General features: G+C 60.4%; 1 protein-coding gene across 6 annotated transcripts; it reads right to left on the reverse strand.

Moving 5' to 3' along the window:
- Positions 1–144: 144 nt before the first annotated feature.
- Positions 145–22,750, reverse strand: DRP2 (dystrophin related protein 2). Of its 6 annotated transcripts, none has more exons than XM_067004942.1 (24): positions 22,646–22,750; positions 14,612–14,765; positions 11,271–11,404; positions 10,463–10,619; positions 9,702–9,822; positions 9,219–9,487; positions 8,896–9,042; positions 8,309–8,387; positions 7,754–7,814; positions 7,575–7,636; positions 7,249–7,323; positions 6,589–6,790; positions 6,371–6,456; positions 5,612–5,769; positions 5,325–5,491; positions 5,058–5,169; positions 4,561–4,697; positions 4,225–4,290; positions 3,964–4,029; positions 3,544–3,687; positions 2,741–2,978; positions 2,512–2,632; positions 2,307–2,393; positions 145–2,195 (listed from the first exon to the last, which is right to left on the reverse strand). In XM_067004942.1, the coding sequence occupies exons 2-24, from the start codon at positions 14,717–14,719 to the stop codon at positions 2,014–2,016; spliced, it is 2,979 nt and encodes a 992-aa protein (XP_066861043.1). In that variant the 5' UTR covers positions 14,720–14,765; positions 22,646–22,750; the 3' UTR covers positions 145–2,013. The 6 variants fall into 6 exon arrangements, with proteins under 6 accessions (XP_066861043.1, XP_047935740.2, XP_066861044.1 ...); XM_048079783.2 differs by lacking the exon at positions 22,646–22,750 and adding an exon at positions 22,215–22,550; XM_067004943.1 differs by lacking the exon at positions 22,646–22,750 and adding an exon at positions 15,859–15,882.
- Positions 22,751–22,800: the final 50 nt, after the last annotated feature.

A 22,800-nucleotide genomic window follows, 5' to 3' on the forward strand; every position in this document is an offset into this window, starting at 1 on the left:
AGCAGGCAGCCAGGGCAGCACCGAGCAGGGGAATGTCATTGTCCCTGCAGCAAGAGGTGGCAGCACCCTGCCGCAGGACGGCACAGCACCCGGCACTGCCCTGCCTCAGCAGGGCCAACATAAAGAGCACGGAAAGAAGAGACCAGCGCGCCCACGGGGGTCCCAGTATAAATACAAATTTATTCTCTTTCCAGAGCAGAGGTGGAGAGAAGCAGCCAGGGCAGCAGCACCGCAGTACATGGTTACCAGAGCATCAGCCAGCCCGCTCCCCTCCCGGCCGCCTCCCAGCCCCAGCCTGCCCGGGCTCCCTGGGCACACAGATCAGCCACTGCCACTCCCCACAGCGAGGCTCTGCACCAATTTGGCCTAATCCTGCCTTTTTCTACCTGGGGGACCCCTGATCTCACGCAGCCGCTGTGCTCCTGCAGTGCTTTACCCACTCATGACAGCGTCCCCTCCCTAATGCCACCACCGCCACCTCCAGCTCAGCCCGCTGCCACCAGGACGGCAAGGACGGCAACCCACACACCAGCACAGGGTGCTGGCACCCAGCACCCTTGGCGCTCCATGATATGGGCACCGCTGCCCTGGTGGCAACATATCCCTGGTCCCAGCGCGCTGCCTCAGCCCCAGCCTCCCCGAAGAGCTCACCAGCGCATCCCGCACAGCCAACAGCCCTGTCCCTGCAGCTTGGCTGCGGGGCAGCGACACACCGACACGCAGCCTTCCCCGCACCCTGCCGTGCCCAGCGGCACGGGCATCTCCTCCCTCCGCCGCCCCGGAGCAGCAGCGGGGCCACGCCAGCCCTTCTCGTGCCCCGGGGCACCCACAGCACCTGACTCCGCAGCTTTCTCGACGTAACGCAGCCTGAGACAGCCAGCCCGAGGGAGCCTGAGGGACCGGGAGCCACCGCCACCAGCAGCAGCCCTGCTCCAGGGCAGCGCGGGGAAGGGGGAAGGATCCTGCAGGAGAGGGAGCTGGGCGGGAAGTGCAACTACACTTCGTGTTAGGGTTTAATGGCGTGAGTCCGTGAGAGTATTTAAGTACAGAATATATATATAATATATAGAAATATATGCAAATTAAACGATAAGGCTCTGTTATAAAGATCCTCTCAAGATAAGGCTACTAGCTGGGCTGAAGCTCTGGTGTGGACTCGCCCCTACCCCACGAACCTGGCAGCCTCTCCCCCCGGCAGCGCGTGCCCCGCTGGCCACAGCGCTGGGCAGCAGCGTCCGATGCGTAAGGCGGGCAGCTGGGTGCTGTTAGAAGGAGTTCCTTTAAACCCCAGGGGGCTGTTTGGTGTCTGCAGGAGCATTTCAGTGCCCACCGACCTGGAGGACCCTGGGCAGAACTGTAGAGGAGCAGGATGCTGAGCTCTGCGCCCCGCGAGCGCCAGGGGACACACGCAGCTTCCACCACGTCAGCTCTTTCTTCTGAGCCTTTCCGTGCAGTCCAACGAGTCCAAGCCTGGATGCTGCGGCCGAGCAACCCAGCCGGCCCCCGGGGGAGCCCACAGCCCCGCTCCCACATGGCCAATGTTCCCCTGAGATCTCCTGGAGCTGGCAAGCGTCCTGCCTGAGCGAGGGAGCCTGCCGCAGCACGGGGAGCACGGCGGGGAGAGGAGGAGGAGGGGAAGCAGCCAGGCAGCTGGTTAGGAAAAGCCTCTGGCTTACGGGAGGTGTTAGATAAGGGAGGTCATACCTGGAAGAGAGATGGAGAGGTCAGCAGAACAGCGCCTGGGGCCAGCTGGTTAGAAGGGGACTGCTCGGGGGTGGCAGAAAGCGGGCGAGGGGCTGGGTGGGCAGGGGGCAGCACCCTGGGTTAGTGCTGGCACCAGGGGACATCTCCCTGGGTGCACACGCGGGCGAGGGATGGCGCTGAGCACGCGGTCACAGAGCATCCCTGGTCACCGTCCCTGCACGAAGAGCCATCCACAAGCAGCCAGGAGAGCTCACACCGCCGCTGCTGCTCTGCCGGGTAAGCGGGGCCTCCGCCACGGGCGGAGGTGGCTCAAGGTGGTGGCTGCAGCCCTGCTGCCATCGGGTCTGTCTGCGCAGCAGGGAGCTCTTCCAGGACCCAGCTGCTCTGTCCTCTGCGCAGCTCTGGCCGCCTGTCCTTGCAGGTAGGAGAGCTCCTCCTCATCCTCGCCAGTGCCTGCAGCACTGCAACCGCCGCGCTCTTGGCCGTGGGCGCTGGGGGGGGATCAGCCGTCGTGGGGAGGGTGGGATCGGGGCAGGGCTCCGCCGGGAAACCTCATCTGAGGGAGCAGTAGGAGGCCAGAGAGGGGGATTTCGCTCGAGTACCTCGAGAGCTGGGGAAGGCGCTCCGCAGCTTCTCCATGATGTCCTCCAGGCACACGCTGACCTCTTGCGTCTTGGCCTCCACCTCATCTGCGGCGGGCAGGGGGCTGGGGTGAGCGGCGCGTGCACCCCGCCAGCCGGGGGCCCTACGGGGCAGGCGGCCTCCCAGAGCTGCCCTCCTGGAGCTCAGCCCCAGTCCGACCCTCACCTGCAGTTTCGGTGTCGGGGGTGTTGTGCTCCTTCTCCTTTGCCTGGCTGCCTTCGGACTGGTGCGGGGATGAAGCCAGGGAAGATGCCGCTGAACCGTTGCCATCTGACTCTGCCGGAGGCTGGAGAGAGAAGGGGGCTTGTCACGGTTCTCTGTCCTTGTCCTGCACCTTCTGGCCACCGCTTTCTGCCGCCGCCCCACGGATGGCCCCCCGTTATTTGCTCCGTACCTGCAGCAGCAGCTCTCTGAGCCGGTGCAGCTGGGACTCCAGCTGCTTGTTGTGGTCCTCCAGGATCTGCATGCGCGTCTCCAGGCGGCTCTTGTGCTGCCGGAGGATTCGTGCTTCCGCCAGGAGCTCGTCGTTGCGGGGGTCTTGCACCAGCTCGGGGGAGCCCGTAGCCAAGGTCGGGGACTCCACGGCCTCGTCGTGCTGCCATTTCAAACGCCTCAGCTCTCCCTGGAGGATCCTGCAGGACAGCCCAGGTCAGCACCACCGTCTCCTTTCTGGAGACCGGCCCGATGGCTGACTCGGAGACAAAGCTCTGCCAGAGGCTTTGCCGCAGGAGAAGCTCGAGGAGCAGCTTCTGACCGTCCCTGCGCTGCGGGGAGGCCTGCCTGCAGCTCCTCCTCATTTGGGTGGCGGACAAAAGGCACACAACTGCTTCCTAACAGGCTGAGAATAGGGGCAGGCAGAGAAAAACCCTGTGCTGTGCTGAGCTCTGCTCCGGGCTGCACCTTCACCATTCGACAGGAGCTCAGGGAGGAGACAGTCAGCCGTGCCCTGGGCTCACCGGAGCCAGTTCAAGAGGGGTTCTTGGGGAACATGTTTTGGGGATAGGGAAATCAGCATTCTGGGGAACAGAGCCTTCTCCCTTCCTTGGGGAGCACTGAGCCCAGTGCTCCCCTGTGGGCTTTAGGGCTCAGCCTCCAAAGCAGGCTCCACCCTGAGCTCTGCCCCTGGTCTAAGCCAGGTTTCTCCAGCCCCTTCCCCCAGACTCGAGCCCCCACTTGGAGAGCCGCCCATGCCCCAACCTGTTTTCATCCTCCAGGTGGGCCAGGATGCGCTCCAGCTCCCCCTTGTCATCCATGGGCAGGCTTCCTGGGACCTGCTGGCTGCCCGCGGGCTCTCGGTCCGTGATGGGGCTGGAGTGGCGCAGCAGGTACTGGTCCTCATCCCTGTTGCAGCAGGTGGAGGAAACACAGCAGTGAGGAACGTCAGGGTGGGGACTGCTGGGCCCTTGGGGCTGGAGCGAGGTGGTTTTGTACGGGAGTTCCCCACGGCTGCTCCAGGTGGTGGAGCTCAGAGGTGGCTCCAGCAGCCCGGGGAGCTGGGGGTGCCCAGGAGCCTCAGGCTCCAAGGGCTGGGAGGGAAAGCAGGGATGCTCTGGGTAGGTGGGGATGGAGCCACGGGAACCTGGCTGCACAGAAGCAGGGGAAGGAGGCAGAACTCACAGGCTATCGTCGGGGGACAGGCTGTCGCTGAAGAAGGAGCAGTTCTGGTTTTCCATCTCCGCAAGCCTGGAGGAAATAGAACTGGCTTGAGACACGTTCAGAGACACCTTGAACGTCTGCTCAGCGCACCCTAAATGCAGCAGCCCTGCAAGACCTCTGCAAGACCCCATGGCAGGCTCTGGCTGCCGTGCAGTGTGCTGGGAAGCAGCTGTCCCCAAAACCCTCTGCCCCACGGCCACCAGCGGTGCCCGGTGCCGCTACCTGCTGGCAAAGTGCTCGATCCGGGAGTGGGTGTCAGCGTGCGGCAGCATCGGGGAGGAGGCTGGGCTGCAAGAGACGCACACTGGTCAGCAAGGTTTGCAGTCCTCACCCAAAACTTGGGCTTGGAGGGGCTGCCCTGCCCACCCCGGGCTGGCAGGGAGGCTGAAACCTGCTCCTCCAAAGACTCGGTGTAGTGTCAGCCCCGAGCAAGCTGCCCTCCATCCCGGGCAACACCCTCCATCCCGCTGCCTCCAAGCAGCATCCCCGGAGATGCTGCTTCCAGCCGAGGAGCCCACACCTCGGGCAGGGTCGGTGGGCACAGCCCGGGGCACTCACGTCTCGGAGAAGTCAGCCTCCAGCACGGACTGGACCGGCAGGTATCCTCTCTGCGGGTGCTTGCTGAAGTACTGCTTGGAGCGAAACTTGTTCTTCAGCGTGGTGGCAAAGTCCCGCATGTTCTCGCTGGAGGTGGTCTGCAGAGAGAGAACCGTTGCCCAGGTGCTGGTTGGCAGAGTGGGGGATCGCAGGCTGGCGTCCTGTGACCTGTGACGATCCCTTCAGGCTGCGCACAAGCCCACCGTCAGCAGAGACAAGTGGGGGGCACACGGCTGCTCCACCAGCATGAGCCAGGCTGGGCACATGGTGGATGCCACATCCTGCTGACCACGAGCCCCAGAGCAGCGGGGACACCGACAGCCCCCAGCAGGGACACCGACAGCCCCCAGCACACAGGGGAACAAATACATGCAAGGCAGCCACCACCCTGGGGCTGCAGCAGCCCCAGCATCGCGAGGCCGCTGCCCTTGCTAGCCAAGCGCCGCCCGGCCCCGTACCGGGGTGTAGTACTCCATGATGGGGTAGTGCAGCTTGTTGCCCTTGCTGGCTCGCCCGGTGAGGAAGCAGGTCTGGCAGATATCCACGTTGAACTGCTTCAGGCTCCGATACCTGCAGAGAGTGGGAGGCCAGAGGGAGAAGCCAGAGTCAGCAGAGCTGCTGCATCTTGGTGTGCAAGGAGCTCAGCAGGGGACGGAGAGGTTCGTGTGGCTCTCGCACCGCACCGACCCCACCGTGCTGGTGGCTGAAGTCCCCGCGTCCCCTACCTGAAGCCCTTGATGGGGCACTGCCGGCAGACGGAGCACTTGGTCTGGTGCTTCACCTGCTCGGCCATGGTGACGCGGTGCAGCACGGCCAGCCACACCATGGACTGCGGCTCCAGGTTGGCCCACTCCAGGAACTGGGACGCCTCGATGGCAGACTTGCCGTGGCTCTGGGACGGGGAGGGACAGGAGGAGAGGCTCAGAGCAGGACCCAGCTGCCTCGGGACACTCATTCCTCACCACCAGCACGTCCCCATGGAGGGGCCAGCCCGGGCCACCGCGGTACTCACGAATCGGAAGCAGCTGCGGATGCTGGGCTCCACGTTGCTGCCCCCGAAAGCCGCCACCTCCCCCAGCTGGCGCGGGACCTGGATGGCCTCGTGGAGCAGGACGCCCAGGTGCCGCTGGTCGCACAGGCCCCCGGCGTTCGCCACTTGGCTGAAGAGGTCTGCGGCGGGACGGACAGGGAGACGGCCCCGTCAGACACACGGCTGGTGCCTGGGCACAGCCGGCAGCACGGGGGGGCAGCTTAAACCAGGGGGAAAACACTGAGCTGTGGTTAAATAACCATCACCAGCGTCCTTCCAGCTCCCAAAATCAGCAGTTTAGAGCCTTCCCGAGCCAGAGGTTATGGTTACAGCACTCTTATTTTATCCCTGGGTGATCAGCACCCCCGCCCCCAGCATCCTGTGGCTTAAAACACAGCAAAAGGGGCTTCCTTTAATTTGTCTGACCCCGACTGCCCAGCCACACACCCCCAGGGCTTTCCTCGAGAAGCACTGAGCAGCTGCTGCCCCTTTGCCTTCGCCGCACCGCTCCTCGCAGCGCCATGCAAGCAGGACCCCCGCAGCACCAGTCACTGTGCAAAAATGCCTTCTAATTCAGGCGGCGTAGGCTTGGGGAGGGAGGCAGGGGTGGCAATGCAAGCAGATTAGTCACCACACGAAAGCTGCTTCTCTGATCCTGCTGGGCAAAGGAGGGCGAAGCTGGGAAACAAAAGCACTCCCGCCTTCCCCAGGTCGCTCCGTGCGGGGCCCTGGGGGACTCACACTGGAACTTCTCCTTGACCTCCGTCCCGCACAGACATGCAATGCCCGTCTTGAAGGAGAGGGCCCTCATCTTCCCGCTGCGGCCGCTGCAAGGCGAGATACGGCACAGGGTTTTATTTTGGTGGGGGTTCAGCAAGGCAAGCCCGCGCCAGCCACCCCATCCCGAGCGGCCGGGGCACCGAGGCCTCCTCCCGAGCACGGCAGCCCGGGGCCGGTACCTGTCGAAGACGTTGAGCAGCCAGTTGAGGCTCATGTCGACGCAGAGCGGCACGTTCACCAGGATGCCCCGCTCCTCCTCCAGCCTCTCGTAGAGGGCGGTCAGGCAGTGGATCACCTCCACCACGTCCATCGCCCGGTCGCTGGGCTGCAGGTCGTGCTCGTTGAAGATTTCCAGGGCCGTGGCCAGGGTCACCATGTCCACTGAGAGGAAAGCACATGCCTGCATACAGCTCCACAGCATCCCTCCCTAGCACTCGCTGCCCTGAATTTGGGTTTGCCGGTCCCCTTCCTCCTCTGTAAGCAGTGGATCCCCTCCTGCCCCTGCCAGCCTGCCTGGTTTCTGCTCCGGCTCACTCTCACAGCTCCTCCAGCCTCCCCCGTTGCTGCTGGGTGACCTCCCGTCTGCTCCCGGGGTTTGTAACTCTGCGCCTGGTCCCTTTGGTCTCAGATCGCTTTGACTCACACCTGCCCTCGAGCAGTTCCACCCTGACCCAAAGGCAGACATCTCGCCAGTGAAATTGCTGCTTTTCAGCCACGGGCTCATCTTCCTAGCGCTTCCCTGGTGGGCTCCTGCCTCTGATGTGCTGATGAAAGGCTGTGTTCACTTAATGCCTCTACCCAGGGAGACCCAGCGGGAGGGACATGCTTCCCACACTCACATCGCAGGGCTTTCTGCACCCGCCGCAGCTTCATAGCCGTCCGATACGCCGAGAACTTGATGTTGTTCAAATCCGCTGCAATAACACAGAACGAGAAGAAGAAAACCGCAGCTGAACATCCTTATCTGCAGGGCAGGAAGCAGCAGCTGCTGCCCCCAGACACCAGCACCGCCAGCAAAAGCCTGGCTGCACCCAGGACCCAGCTGGGGTTTGGACCCCATTGCCTTTGGGGGGAAAGTACAGAGGCCTCATGCCCCTTTTGGGGCTGGGGACATCTCGCGCTGCACCCCAAGCAGCAAAAAGAGGTTCTGTGGCAGCCTCCTCACCCAGCGTCTGGTACAGCTCCGTCATCTTGGGGTGGTCCCAGCACGTTGTCTGGGCCTGGTGGCTGGGAGGAGGAGGGAAGGAAACCTCGAGTCAGGCTGGGAATCCCTTCCAGCCTGTGTGCCCACCATCAGGCACCCCGGCAGGCCCGAGCCCCGTCTGCGCAGGGCAGCACACTCACTTGATGTAGTAGGGCACTTTGTTGGGGGAGATGGCTCGCTCCCAGGGCACCTGGACCGAGGCTGCAAGGAGAGGAGCAGAGGTCAGGCCGACACCAGGCGCTCCTCCCATACCTGTAGCGCCCCGTGTTCGCTATCCGGAGGACAGAAGCCCTTGGTGTCCCTCAGCAGTTTTCCCTCGCCACGGGCAGCTTATCAGCTCCAGCAGCTGGAAATGCTGCCGCTCCCCTCAGATGGCAGGACCAGGGCTGCAGAGACACCAGGGCCAACAAACCCCGCACCTGGGGGACTGCCTTTCCCTGCCGTCTCTTGTCTTACCCACCCAGTCCCCGAGGCTGGCACTGCCCCAGGGTCACCCGGGTGCTGCTGCAAGCGCCACGGCTCTGCACCCTCAGGGGAGGCACAGAAGTCCCGTACAGTGAGGCAGCACAAGACCAGCTTTGGCAGATGCCTCCTGCCCTGGTCCCTATGCCTCATGCACCATCACGGGCACTTCCCCAGCTTTTGGGAGGGAAGGCGCCTCGCAGGCAGCGCGGCCGGGAGGACCTGTCACGTACAGGAGAGGAAGTGCTGGGAGCCCGGCCCGAAGTCCCGGTGGGCATCTTGGAGCTGCTTCAGGCGTTCGTTTATGGAGGCCTGCAGAACGGGACAGCAGAGCGCAATGACAGCATTTCCGTCGAGCATTTTGGATCACAGCCCCCATCAGGAAGGCTTGTGGATGGACTCGGAGGTGCCCCAGCCACCCAGGTCTGCCTCCTCCCTTGCCTGCCTGGGATTTGCATTGCCCAGACAGCTCAGCCCTCACCTCCTCCCATGGGCTGAGGCAGCACAGGCCACGTCTCCAGCTCGCCTGTATCCGTATTTTCAGACATCAGCCCAACCACAGCTGGTATTGACCACCACCACCACCCCCAGTAGACCCCATTTCTCCTCAGACAGCTTCCTTTGTTCCTCTCATCGCCTTTTCCTGCTCTACAGATTTACCAGCCACCTTCCCCACACTTAGTTGATGCTCTCCTCCTTCAGGAACACCAGCTGTGCTGTCCCTGCCTGGCCAAGCCTTAATAAATCGTCCCTGAGGTTCAGCATTTCCCCGGCATCCCCCTCCCTGCGGGGTGTTTGCAGGGCCCCGACCCTTCCCCACCTGCAGCTGCTTCCAGCGCGTGTTGATGTGCTCCAGAGTGCGGGAGTTCTCCATGGACAGGTGGACATCCGAGATGGCGAGCTGGTGTGCCAGGTCATTGACCACTTTCACCCCGTCCTTCATGGGAGAGAGCTCGTCCTTGAAGAGCTGCAGCCCCGTGCCCAGGGGAGCAGGCACAGGGCAGGGGAAGAAGGAGAAGAAGCAAGAAGGATGTCGGTGCCCAGGTGTGATCCCTCTGCTACGGGCTCCCGTGGGCCGTGCCCTGCTGCCCGTCCCTCCTGCACACCGAGCTGCCCCGGCTGGAACCGCGGAGCCACAAGTACCTTGGTCGACTGGATGTGCTCTGGCAAGGAGTCGATGAAGAGGTCCCCGATGGGCTCCCAGGTCTCACGCACGCTTTCAGCCTGGTCCAGCGTCGTGCTGAGCTCCTCCATGGCCCCTTTGATCTCCAGCAGCTGCTCCAGCGTCCGCTCGATGTGCCGGTGCTGGTCCACGCAGCGGGCCGTGAGCTTCTCCCACAGCTCGCTGGCCACGTTCGCCTGCTTCCAGACAAAGCGGCTGATGTTCTGGATGCGGTGCCGGGGAGAGACATCTGCGAAGGCAACGCAAAGAGCAAAAAATGAGAGCCTGGGACAGAAGCACAGCTCTGCGCTGGTCCCGTCTTCTGCCCAAGGACTGGGCACAACCCGGCGCATTATGGCAAGAGGCCCAGCACAGATGTGCCCCACCAGACACCTCTGCTCCATCCTCCCCAGTCCAGCCCAGGAGGAACCACGGGAGGACAAGAAAGGGGGAACTCAACTGACCTTTGCTTTCTGAAGTTGGCTCTTCCAGTTCCTCAAACGGATGCTGGGAAAGGAAAGCCTGTGCTGACTCCAGGACAGAGTAAATATATGGCCCCCGGGACTTCACTTCTTCCATGAAAGCCTGGAGAGGAGAGCAGAGCACAGAGAGGAGACGACAGGCTGGGCTGGAGAATTACGTCCTGCTGCCCTTTCGCCGAGGGCTGCCGTGATTTACTCATCCAGTGCCCAAACGAACCACCCACGGTGACATCAAGGAAACATTGCCAGAAGGAAAAGTACCCAACCCTCACTGGAAACGCAGAGAGAAGTTAACAGAGAAACATTTCTGCAGTGCAGGGACAGGATGGCCACCCGCACGGAGAGAGCAGGGCTGCAGCTCTGCTGGGTGGGGATGGCCGGACAGCGCGACGGGGACGGGGCGTGCTGGGCCAGGGCTGCACAAGAGGAACCACCTTGTCCACGATGCTCCCCCTGGCATGGCGTGGAGATGCAGAGGGCACGGCCACACCACCGCTGTGCGAGCTCAGCAGTGGGTCTGGCTGCTGGGGGAGCGAGGAGGGGAGCAGCAGGGTGCCCCGAAGCAGTGTGGCCACCAGGGACAGCTGGTTGGGGTTGGGGTTGGGGTTGGGGTGCCCTCTCCTGCCCTCCAGCTGCAGCCTCTGTCGTGCTGCCTGCCGGGTCAGGGATTTCTGCTCCGGGAAGCGGCTGGTGCCGGTGAGGACGAGGGACGGCAACCGTAAGCAAGGCGCAGGGGAGCATACCGCGTGCGTCTCCTTCTCCTGCTGCACCAGCAGGACGTCCCCGCGCAGGGGCAGCTGCGCCGACAGCTCCTCATCCTTCTGCCCCAGCCAGTCGATGATCTCCTGCAGGGGCACCTGCAGCTTCCCGCTGTGGTCGGAGAAGGCCTCCAGCCGAGCCCTGGCACGAGAGCGGGGACAGCACGGGGGTGCTCAGGGGGGCAGGGCCAGGGGAACCCGCAGCCAGCCGAGATGCTGTGGCACCAGGCGGGGAGGTGCTGGGCAGACGGAGCTCCACAAACACCCCAAACCTTGCAGCCATCAGCAGGGATGGAGCTGCTCTGCGTGCACCCAGGTCGGTCTGGGCTGTGCTCTGGGTAGCACGGGGGGCTTGGCTCCATGTCTGCGTGGCTGGGTGGCTTCCAGGAGCCAGCGTTGAGGCAGGAGACAATTAACATGCCCCAGTTAAGCTCTCCGTCATGCTGCCACCGCTGCAGCTGCAACCTCAGAAGGTCTGGAGAGCCCATTCCTCTGCTCAGCTGGAGAGGGCTCCCAGCAAAGGGGCAAGCACAGAGGTGGGGGGAAAAGAGGCAAGACATGGAGGTGGCAGCAGGGAGGCTGGAGAAAGCAGCAGAGTGAGCTGGGATGAGGATGGGAGGGGGACATAGAGAGGATGCAGTGTAGGGAGAAGACTCAGAAGTCCTTGCACAAGAGAAGAAACAAAGCCAGGGTCGCTGTGGGTAACGCAGGGACGAGCTCAGCAACCTCCAACAAGCATGCGCGGCCCACGAGGCTGGCAGGCCAGGAGCTTGCTCCAGGCAGGGACTCTTACCGAAGGCTGTGGGATTTCTTTTTGATCTCGTTCCAACAAAGATTCATCTCCAGAGGGTTCTGGGGCCCAGCAACACTGCTGGGAGCCCGGGGGCTTACACACGAAGGTCCTGCGCCATCCTGGGAGCCTTTAACCTGGGCAGAAACAGACAGAGCTGAAACGCTGCGCCCAGCTGCCAGCGCTCAGGCACCCGCCTGGGTGCACCGTCCCCTCTACCATCGCTGTGCCAGGGGGCACCCACCCCCTCTGCCATCACCATCCCTGACTTTTCAGCTCTCGAGGGGCTGCACCGCTCTGCAGGGGGCTGCTGGCTGCTCCAGGGAGGTGGGCGCAGCAGGCTCCACTGTTCCTAGTGACCGAGGGGACCTGCCAGCCTCCTCTACGCCACCCGCAGCTCTGTGACTGCCGCCTGCTCCCCTGCAGAAGCACCAGGCTATTCTCTGCCTGCACCGCAGATCTGAGCTGATCCCCGCAGATGCTGCTTCTCCTCCGCACCTCCCCAGAACCAGCAGTGGCACGAAGGATGCTCTGACGGGCTGGGGGGCAGACGGCAGCCAAACCTGAGCCGGTCCCTGTGCAGTGTGAGCACCTCCAGCTCAGCACTGCACAGCCAACAGCTGAGCCCGACACCCCCAGGGGACCCTGCCTGGAAAAACGGGTGCTAATCACTGAGCAATAAACCCTCGGTGGGTGGGGAATCCTGTCCTAAGCCTCTTGCACTGCATCACACTTGTTCCCTCTTGCAGTGGCAGCAAAGGCATTGTGCTAGCTGGCCACACCAACACACTGGCAGGACTGAGAGCATCTCACACAGGGCCTGGTGAGCGAGAGGGGATTTCCCCTCCAGAAGAGTGGCCTGGTGCACAAAACACAAACACATTGTGATGCCAAGTGAGATGCGCTTCGCTGAGGAAGAGGCAGTGTTTCAATCTAATGCTGGTTCGATATTAGAGCTCATTTGGGGTAATTATCCCCAGGTGATTAATCAACCGTAATTAACTGCATTAGCACTTTCTAAACAGTACATGCAACAGGCACCCTTTGCCGGGGAAGGGAAGGAGCAGACGCGGCTCGCTGCCTGCCCACGGGCTGCCCGAGCACCCCAGGACAGGCGCAGGGCAGCGGGGCCCTGGTGCAGCGCAGAGGAGCCGCAGGCAGGAGCAACCCAGACCCAGAATTTGGCCGTGCAAGTGAAACAATGCTCACCCCGTGCTGGTTCTCAGGGAGGAGTCAAATGCTCACCGAGTGCTGCTAAGTCTTCTTCGTCTAAAAACATCTAACGCCAGGCTGTTCTCTGCCCCCCACACACCCTGCCGCTCCAGGAGCATCAGGAAAACAGAGAAAACCATCGCCCACAGAGTTCACAGGAATCTCGGGGCCATGAATAATGAATCACTCAAGCTAAAACTGCTGCTCGCACTTAGGAGAAAATAAATAAAACCCCACGGTCTACGCGCACACCTCCTCATGCCACCGAAGTAGGTTAGTCCCACCGCACTGCCCAGGAGCGCCCGGCCCTCCGCTCCGTGCCCGGGGGTGCCAAGGAGAGGATCGGGCTGCAGCACGGCTCAGCACAAAACAGCCTTCCCAGCCCAGTTTAAGACGATGCTAAAAGCCCACAACCCGCAGACTATCACCTGCAGACGAGCCAGGGACGGTGGCCAAGCACGGGCCAGGCGTTGAACACCTGCCCCCCTGCAAGCAAGCAGGGAGCAAGAGCAGCGCCTTCCCCCCGAGCATCCCCTGCCCATCCCTTCCCCAGGGCTGCAGCGGTGGCAGCCTGGATCCAACCCCCTCTGCCCTCAACAGGTTTATTTTCAGGCCCAGGACACTCACGCGGGCTCCAGTCTGCCTGTTCTTGGTGCAGCAGGGCCGCTCGGCGCGGCCGGCGGAGCGGGCATCGCCTCCTGCCTGCTGCGCAGCACCGGCCGGCAGGCAGCAAGCGCTGCTGTGAGCAGGGCTCGGGGCTGCCCCCGGCACTGACCCCCCAGGAATCTGGAGGGGGGCGGCCGTGCCTCCTCCCGGCCTCAATCCCAGCTTTGTCCGGCAGCATTCCTGCGGCCTCCAACCTGCCTTAACCCCGGGGGTGCCGCTGCTGCAGAGCCCCTCGCCCTCTGGTGCCCCGCAGGGTGGGCTGTCAGGGATGGGCTTCACCCAGGGACAGGTCCCAGCAAGCTTTGGCTACCCTGAAGGTAAACCTGCCCTTGAGATGTGACCCCAAGGAGCCAAAGGTGCCCTCCTCGCCCCAGCCCGGCACTTGGTGCCAGCACGGCTTCTCCTGCCCATCCGGACTGGGTGCAAAGAGTTTGTTTTTGCCAGCAGGCTCCGGGCTGGCTCCCCGTGTCCCCCACAGTGCTGCCGGCCAGCATTGTTCCCATGCTCTCCTCCACCTACGGGAGGGAATGAAAAGCTCCCTGTCTCCCTGCCTCTCCCTCCCTGCGCATCTGACCGCTGGTGTCCCCGGGGCTGGCAGTGCCAGCCTCCCCTCCCACCACCCCGTCCCCTCCGTGTCCCAAAGGGGTGCAGATGGGCTCAGCCAAGGTGGGGCTGGCAGCAGGACAAGCGAGGACATGAGAAGAAGGTTGTTTCCTCCATGGCAGCACCTACACCTGCACGAAGGAGGCGCAGAGACCCCTGCAGCCTGGCTGTTAATGTGTCCTGAACACACCGGTGCCCGTGGGGCAGAAAGCCAGGCTCAGGCAGGGACGGGGGAATCCTCGAGTGGATACGACCCCAGACAAGTGTGTTCCCACCCTCCAGGTGGGACCTTCTCTCCTCTGCCCTGTCCCGCCACATAGCCAGGACTTCCAGAGCCTTCCCCTCTCTGCCCAGTGTAGGTGAGCAGCCTGTGCAGAAACGCTCGGGGAAGAGGGGGGAGACCAGTAGTGTGAGCACCCTCCGTTCCTCGAGAAAACCAGCCCAGGAGGAGGACAGGCTCCTCTGCCTTGCAGCATCTCAGCCTTGGCTTTCACCAAGGCCTTCGTTCTGAGCTCTCCTCCGCAACCAGAAAGACTAGAACCATACCTTTCAGCAAAGGCTGACATTCCTCCACATTTCCAGGAAAAAAAACCCAGCCAGATAAGTAAGAGCTGTTGACGGCAGCCTCGTGTTCTTTATTCTGAAGGCAGCTTGAAACCCAGCTCTGCGGGTTGTCTCCCGTGCTCTACTTCGGGAAACACTTTGCAGCCAAAACGCTCGAGGAGAGCTAACGTCCTCATTAAGCGCGAGGCGACGGGGGGCTGGAGCTAAGAGCTTTCCCCCCCGCGGCAGGAGCCGAGGTCCCGGCGCGCTCCCCAGCCCCGCGCAGCCGCCACGCAGGAGGGCTGCCAGACCCTGCTTACCTGAGGCAGCGGGTGGGCAGCGCCGCCGTGCCGCGCCGGGGCCGCGCCGTGCCACTCAGGACATGGTGGGAGGACGTAAGGCCATTCCTGCATCACCAGGGGCTGCATCAGAGCCGATGCTCATGGGGATGGAGACGGCCTCGGGCGCAAGCACCTGAAAGGCAGCGTGAGAGGTCTGGGGTCAGCACCTCCCTGCCCTCAGCGCGCACCCCCGGCGGAACCCGGAGGCTACGTGCACTTGTCTTTGCACTGATGCTGCAGTCTCTTTTCATTCAAGCGTCCAACTCCTTTTTGCATCTAGTTATACAATTTGCTGTAGCAATGTCCCGTGTGCGTGAGTCCCACAGCTGCGTCTTAGAAAAGGGCTGGGTTTGCTGCAGGGCAGGGGATGCATTGCGTTTAAAAGCAGAGGGCAGAGAGGCTCTCACTGCACTCCGGACACTGTCACAACCACTTCTGTTTGGACATAAAAAATATATTTTACAAACATCTTTTTTCCTCTTATGTTCAGAAACAAAATTTTCTAGCACCTCAGTCCCTCACACATGCGTCTCATATAGCCAGCTACCTTTTTATGTGTTCTTACTCGTTACGAATTATAAAAGTCACGTTTTTATTCAGAAAACCATAAGACCCAGAAAACCAGTGAGCAGTGTCCCCTTCATCTGTTCTACAGGTCTCAGTAAAACCTCTGGTCATCTTGCCGGTTTCTTTATTTACTGTTTGGAGTCTGAGCCAAAACAGTGATTTTTCCCATTGCCAGCACCAACTCCAATTTACACAAAGCCAGGAGAAAATAAAGCCCAGAGGGAAAGGTGCATGGCAATGATTTACCAGAAACGAGCAATTTCCCACCACAGAAGCACGATCCCAGAGCCCTACGTGTGGCCGGAGCCAGCAGAGGAGCCGAGCACAAACACGCACAGCGGGATGGAGACACAACGCACAAAAGCTGTGAGTGCTGCACAGGGCTTTGCCCACGCAGGCTCAGCACTCGGGGCACAGACCAGCCAAGGGCGATGCTGGAGTGTCGCCGGGGCAGGGCTCTGCCCCTCCTGCCCAGCCCGGTGGTTATTTTCCTGCTTTCAGAAGGAAACAGCCGCCTGGCCAAGCGGGGATGGGTGCAGGGGGAGAGCCCCTGTCCCTGGCTCCTGCTTCCCACCACCCTGCTTCCACACCCCTCGCTCCCTCTCCCGAGCTTCCACTGCCTTCCCTCCTCCATGACACGCGCTAAGAGAACAGCTTACCCTGTTAGGATTTTTTTAATCCCTGAGCAATTTCTACTGCCGTAATGCTCTCCGTCTCCGGCAGAACAGCCTGTGCTGAGCTCTCCAATATGCTGATGATCCAGGGGCCTGCCCTCCCTCCTTCCTGCCACCTGCACAGATGAGCATCGCAGACCGCGCACCGCAGCACCCTCATCCTGCTCCTTTCCCCGGAGCTGGCAGGGTTATCACGGCACGGCAGCAGTTACAAATTCCAGCGTCCACAGAGACCCCCCCTTATGCAACACCAAGGGTGCAGCGGATGATTTCTGCCTTTGACGGGAGATAATATACCCTATTATCTCAGTGCTTGTGCTCTTAGTGCTTCTTTCTGCGTTCTGCTCAGGGAGAAGTCTCCGCGCACAGGTTTGGTGCAGTTCCGGAGAAGGGGAAGGGAAGCCTTGTCCTACAGGTGCCCGTGGGTAGGACTGGTGGCTCTCACATGCTCTGCCGGCGTTATGGAAAGAAGAAAAGCCCTTTTGGCACCCCCTGGGTGCCGGGCCTGACCTCCGTCAGCAAAGACAAGGTCCTTCAGGACACGGAGCCATGGTGCAAGGGAAAAGAAGCCCGTCCAAGGCAGCAAAGCCCAGATGCGGAGAGCCCGAGATGATCTGGAAATAGCTCAGCTGTACGGCAGCCAGCACAAAGGCAGACATTCAAGGGGAGAGACGACCAGACGGTGAGGCTCGACTGCGAGCAAACCAACATATGATCACTTCACCAAACCCCCAGCTATTACAGGAGAAGGAGAAATGCTCCTGCTCTGCTCCTTTGCTGTGGCACGCAGTAACTCCAGGTCTCGCACTTGTAGCGTAGTGGTGCCGCCAGGCACCGTCGAGGCGCTGCAGCACGTGCAGCAGGTGTTTTACGGATGCTTCTGGGCTAAACGTCCATTGCTTGCTGCTGGTGCTTCCCAAGCTCCGGGGCTGTGACCCCCCTCACCTCTCCCCCACCAGCATTCACCTCGGGCGTGCTAGAGCCAAGCGACACGATCAGTCACAGAAGCGTTGGCAGCCGAGCCAGCCTGGCTAAAAACGCGTGTTAAACAGATGCAGGCATTCAAAGGGGAGGCAGAGGGCACAGCACGGGGAGGGGTGTCATTAAAAGCACTGCCTCCACAGGGTGAGAGGCAGAAGCCTCTCCCAGGAGCCGGAGCAGGACTGGGATGCAAGAACTGAGCTGCAGTCCGTGCAGGACGGCTGATGCCACTGTCTGTGTGGGAGCACAAGGGGATGGTAAGGAGCCTGGAGCTGCCCCGTCCCACATCAGCCCTGGGGCACTGCGAAAGCGCCGCCTCAGCACTGCGCTCCCAGGGGCTGCGGCCAGCTCTGGGCCTTCCTACCAGCGTGAGGGAGGCTCCAGGGCGTGATGCTCACCCTACAACAGCCATTTATCAGCATCCATACCTGTCTGCCGCAAGAACCGGCCCCACAGCTCCAGAGCTGCAGTTCCCACAGCCCATTGCAAGCACCTCTTTGAAAAGGTGTTGAAACTCGAAAAATGCTCCTCCTGGCCCTCCGGACGACTCAGGAGCCATGTGGTCAGGCAGTCCAACCAGAACTAATGCCAGGATGACCCCTGGGAACGTTTCTGTGCAAGAAGGGAAATATCAAGGCCCCTGCAAGCAGGAGCAGGTGAAAACCGTGCATGAAGAGCTCATGAGAAGCTGCCTGATGGGACACCAGGGCACTGCACCCTCCTGCTGGGGGAGCAAGGAGTGAAACTGTGCCCGTGTGTCCCACACAGAGGGATCTGGTCTTGGCTGGAGGTACCCCCTCCGGGCACAAAGGCGATGGACCCTGAGGGCGGTCAGGTGCAGCCTCCTTACACGAGGCTTTTTTGCATCCTCCCACGTGAGAACACCCGGCACTTGCCTCTGCTTTTGGTATGCGTTTCACTCGGCTGTGTTACAGCCACCAAACGCTTCAGTAACGAAGCCACACTGCTTTAGCCTAGCTTGAGACGGCGATGTTCCTCTAGATGAAAAATAAAAAAAAAAAAACAAAACAAAAAATCTCGACGCTACACTTCAACAGCTGAACGCAGCTGCGTTAGGGTCTGTTCAAAACAGAACGGCTGCCTTTTTCCTCTCCCTGGATGAGCTGTACCTGCTACAAAACCAGCCCTGGCGCACTGCTCTCCTGGGGAGGCAGCTGTGGCAGCCTTTGCCCGGCCTCAGCCCCAAGCTGCAGCGGAGCTGTGCGGCTGCAGGGGCTCCACAGCTCGTGCCTTGGGTCCTGCAGCAGCTCCTCTCCATCCCAGGTGTCAGTAAACCCCCACACCTGTGGGTACCAACACCCAGGAGCATAACTTTGCTCTGCCGTTGTTTAGAAACCCAGACCCAAACTCCCCCAAACATCAGGGTCATGCTGCAGCTGTCCCTTATCTCTGCAGGACAGGAGGACAGGAGACTGCCCTGGAAGCTGGAATTCCATGCAGATGTTGCATTTGCAGCTCCCTCCTGCACAAAAGGCCAGCAAATGCGGCAAACGGGGCAGGAGGTCTCTCCATCACAAGGCTCACGCTTTGAATTGCTAATTTCCTCCAAGACATTCTTTCCGGGCTGAAACTTTCCACTTCATACCCTGGCCTATCAGGAAAAAATATGGCAACATTTTGAGGCAAGGCAGCTCAGCCTTTATCCCACGAGGGGGATGGAAATACAAACACACTCCCTGCTGCTGGAAATGTTAATGACTTTGTTGTTGTTTAACTTACTGTACAAGAGAAGTAATAACATTTTAGCTCAGCATGCTCAGTGTCCTTTAAGGGGAAAGGTGGGAGGCTTGCGGATATTTCAAAGTTCAGCTCCCGTCTACATGCTAACAAAGGGAGCATTCCCAGGCTGGCAGACAGCAGGACTCCCTCGGTGGTGCAACAGCACATCCTGTTCCAGCAAAAATTGTTTTCTGCATCTGTGAGTAGATAGCGTAAGCCTGAGATCTAGGGCCAGCAGACTGACTTCCCAAGACCCCACTAGGTCAAGCTTTGGTGAGAGAGAAGGAAGAGAAGTCCTCATCCCACTGGGGCTGAGATTAAGGATAACACGTCTCCCTCCCGGAGCAGGGGTCCTTCGTCTCCATCTGTGTACACACCGGGAGCAGATAGCTGAACATGCTCCTTGAAAACCTCCCCGCAGCCCCCTGGTTCCCAGTTGTTCCGGCACGCAAGGAAAGGGCCAGCAGCAGCCTCCCATACAGGCAGACACTGAAAGCGTTCTCAGTCCCAGGGCTCAAAACCCAGACACCAAAGCTGCAGCTCGGCCTGGCACCGCTGGCAGGACACCGCACGGACCCTCTGCCTCTGCAGCGGGACCTCACGGGGCAGTCCCACCTCACCACCAGGTCCCCTCGTTAATTACAGCCAAGGGTCCCGCAATTAAGCTGCTCTTCTTAAGACGTAGAATGAAATCTCTGGTCTATCTGGTGGTGAGCACGTGGCACAGAAGAGACCCGATTCAGCAGGCGTAGGTGAAGTGGGCGCCCTCCCATCTCACAAGCTGCGTACTGAAATGACCACTAAGATTTTGTACTCACAACCAAAACTGTCTTAAAATTCAAGTGATAAGCGGGTGTCACAGGTCCTAATAAAGAAGCAGGGTCTCTTCTGCTGGCTCGCTCACTCTCCATCCTCCCAAGCAGAAGATGCACACACAAAGGCTCGAGCTGAAAAATGTCCCCAGTTACATTCTTTGACCTGGGAATCAGGACCCCCATGTCCCCAGCCAACAAGGTGAGCGTGGGTGGATGCTCACGGCACGGCCACGCAGAACTGGCTGTTCCTCTGTGTAAAAACAACTCGTGGCAATTTGGGAAGACTGAAATCTGAATTTCTTTCACATGCCCTTCCCGACTCGCAGCTGGGTTTTGAGCTGCTCTCTCCAAAACTCGCTTTGCTGAGGAATTCTTCCCATCTCTTCTCCTCCTCCTCCAATTAGGCAGCACTACATGTAGCTACCCCTGCACCTTGAAAGCCAGCTGTAGGCACGCAGCCCCGCTGTGCTGGACACAGAAGTCGCTGTCTGACAGACCTGACAGACAAAAGGAGCGGGGGAAGAAGCCGGCATCGTCCCCACCCACAACAGGGCCAGCAGGGGGTAAAACTCGCTTAATGGCCAAAAGAAGGTTGCAACAACCTTAAAAGCCTAACCTAATTCCTCAGAGACTTGGTCATGCTCTGTAGCCTCGAAGCCTGGCTATTTAAACCCACTGAAAACCCCGAGCTTTCTCTTTGTCTGTCTCTGACAACCCGAGCTTTTCCTTCCCTGCTGTTAGCGGAGGAGCGAGCCTTGCTGCAGTGTGAAAAACGCATCCCCCGTTTCCATACTGTATACGCGAGGAACACGAGTGGGGAGAGCACACCACCAAAAACCCAGGCAGGGCTGTGCTGGCTCTCGGCTTCCTTTACGCTTTGTTTCTCATTCCCAGTGTTAGAAAAACATCTGAATGCTCTGCCTCCGCCCCACGGGCTGGTCCTTGTGAACTCCCACGGCACCGGGTTCTCCGGCCGTCTGAGACAACGCGTGCACCGGGTGCCACGCGGAATCCTGTTTCCTTCCCGTCCCTTCCCCGGGATGGATCGGAGCTACCTCATTTTTAGGCTAGGGGGAACAGCGAGATGGAGCTATTTTGGCTCAACGCTGAAGAGCTCCGCTTGATCTTTACACACCTGTGAAAATGAGGTTTTGGGAAGAGTGAATTCGTCCTGCTCAGGATGTCTTATTTCATGAGCTTTGTAATTCCACTTTCATACGTTTATCACAGGCATCCAGCCTAAAGCAGAGGCCTTGAATGTACTGCTCAAGATAGTATTATAGTCACAAATTCACCATATGTCTCAAGAAGCCAGGCCTTTTGTTTGAACCCGTCCATTTAACCCCTTCACTATCCCACTTTGTTTAGTTTTGAAAAGAGTCACTGCACCCTGAGCAACCCCACTTACAGGTACAGCCCTGGACAATCACAGTGAGTGTGAAATGTCTGTCTCAGGTGTTAATTAGAAAGGTTCTAGCCTCATCTTAATCTTCACCAAGAATCGTCATTTTTTTTCTCCCTTTTTGGAGTGCCGTTACCTACTTGTCACCTTTCAGAGTGGGGAACTGGCAGGTGGCAACGTGAGATGGACTCAAAATCAGATATGTACGTGCACATCTGGCAAAAAAAGGGGGAAACCCCCCCTGCTGCAACCAAACCTTGCAGCTGGGAGTTTGTGTGGTGTGTTGCTGCAGGGGACTCCGGTCAGGCAATAAAGACCACCAAAAAGAATAATCCCACAACAACTCTCCTGGCTCCAGAGAGATGAGCAAGTAGCAGACAGCTAAGGGAGTACAAAGGACCTCATATCGGGGCACAGATAAAACACAGATGCATGGAGATCTGGCTAGATCTTTTCTGAGTGATAAAAACCGAAATCCATCCAAGCCATCCCTATGTCCCACGGCCAGCACGGGGGCAGTGGCTTCACCCCCATGTGGCAGCACTCGGGCAATCTCAGCACAGAGCCCCTGCGAGGGCAGTGCCGGTGATTTCACCACACGCCGGTGGTGCCGTGCAGAAGGGGAGGCTCGAGAGACCGTGCTGGGGACCAGCAACAGCCTGTCAAGCTGAGCACTGGCTTGCGGTCACCCTGCCCAGTGGGGACAGGGGTGCACAGTGCCCGGCCCCAGGGAGCCGGCGGTGTCCTGCCAGCCCAGGGTGGCTCTGCCCACAGCACCGGGGAGGTCAGGAGTGGCAACACAGGGCCTGGAGGGAGGAGGAGGAGGTGGAAGGGATTGGGGGGGAAGCTGGGAGAGGGAGGGTTGAGACATAAAAGGAACAAGGCTGCACCGGGCAAGGCAGTGAACAAAAAGGACAGAGCTGGGACGAGAGCCTGATCGCAGCCTGCTGCTCAGAGATATTCCCCACTCTGCCTTGCCCTGCAGCCAAAGCCTTGCGGGAGAACGCTGGGAGGCCAGCACGCACCCTGCTCCGAGCGGTCCCTCAGCCCAGCCGAAAACACTGCCAGGGTGAAGGAGCCTTCAACGTGAAAAGAATCAGAGCTCGTGGAAGGGATGCTTGCTGCTATTGTTTGCCTTGGGCATCCGCATCACTTACCGTTCCCTGGTCTCTCCCCTGTGCAATCACCCTTGGCTGCCCTTCTCTCTGCCCATGTCCCCCCGACACCCTTCTTTTCTTCTCGGCAAGTTTCCTTGCCCGCACACACGCGGACAGCACCGCTGTGAAGGGACACACACACGCACGCACGCACTGGGGTGTATTTCTGAGGTTAGCCATCTGGATATTTCCCCCTTTCCAGCACGGCCAGGGTCCGAGCGGGAAGCAAATCGCGCCTTGGCCTACCTTCCGAGTCCGCCAGGTCTGAAACGCGGGCAGCAGCCGTGCGTCGGGAGCAGGGGCTGTGAATCAGCAGAGAGGTGCCGGTGACAGGGATGCATGCTGAGGCTGAGCGCTGCGCCCGCCGCCTCTCCTCCTCCAGCGCCCCGCTGCTGTGTTGCTATGCGATCACGTCCCCGGGAGGAGCAGCATCTCTGCCCGCACGAAGGGGTACCCTTGGCTCGGCACGCGCCGGAGGAACAAGGACAACCCCGCGCCGCCCGGACCCTTGGAGGTCCCTTGGCGATCGACCCCAAGGAGGGGAGGGAGAGGAGCGGAGATGCAAAGGCAGACACGAGCGCGGGAGGAGGAGACAAAACACACATGGAGAGAGAAGGTGGGGGGAAAAAAAGGAGGGGGGGGGGAATACAAGCACACAAAAGGAGCCGTGGTCTGACCTCCGGGGACCCGCCACAGGCTGCTGGACTCGGACACGCTTCCCGACGCTTGCCGATGTCTCCCCGCCGCCGTTCGGGACTGACGGCTCTCATTTGAGGTTGTACACGGCCGTGTGTGTGCGCGCTGGAAAATGCCAGACACATTCACCTTGTTT

This window comes from Anser cygnoides, chromosome 13, assembly GCF_040182565.1.
Source record: "Anser cygnoides isolate HZ-2024a breed goose chromosome 13, Taihu_goose_T2T_genome, whole genome shotgun sequence".
Taxonomy (NCBI): Eukaryota; Metazoa; Chordata; class Aves; order Anseriformes; family Anatidae; genus Anser; species Anser cygnoides.

What these genes read in the sequence shown, in the direction of transcription:
- DRP2 (XM_067004942.1), bottom strand. Translation starts at nt 14,719, where the DNA reads ATGCAGCCCCTGGTGATGCAGGAATGGCCTTACGTCCTCCCACCATGT. An exon ending in TGCCCCATCAAGGGCTTCAG is followed by an intron (nt 5,170 to 5,324) that starts GTAGGGGACGCG and finishes CACTCTCTGCAG; the next exon opens with GTATCGGAGCCTGAAGCAGT. An exon ending in ATCGAGCACTTTGCCAGCAG is followed by an intron (nt 4,030 to 4,224) that starts GTAGCGGCACCG and finishes TATTTCCTCCAG; the next exon opens with GCTTGCGGAGATGGAAAACC.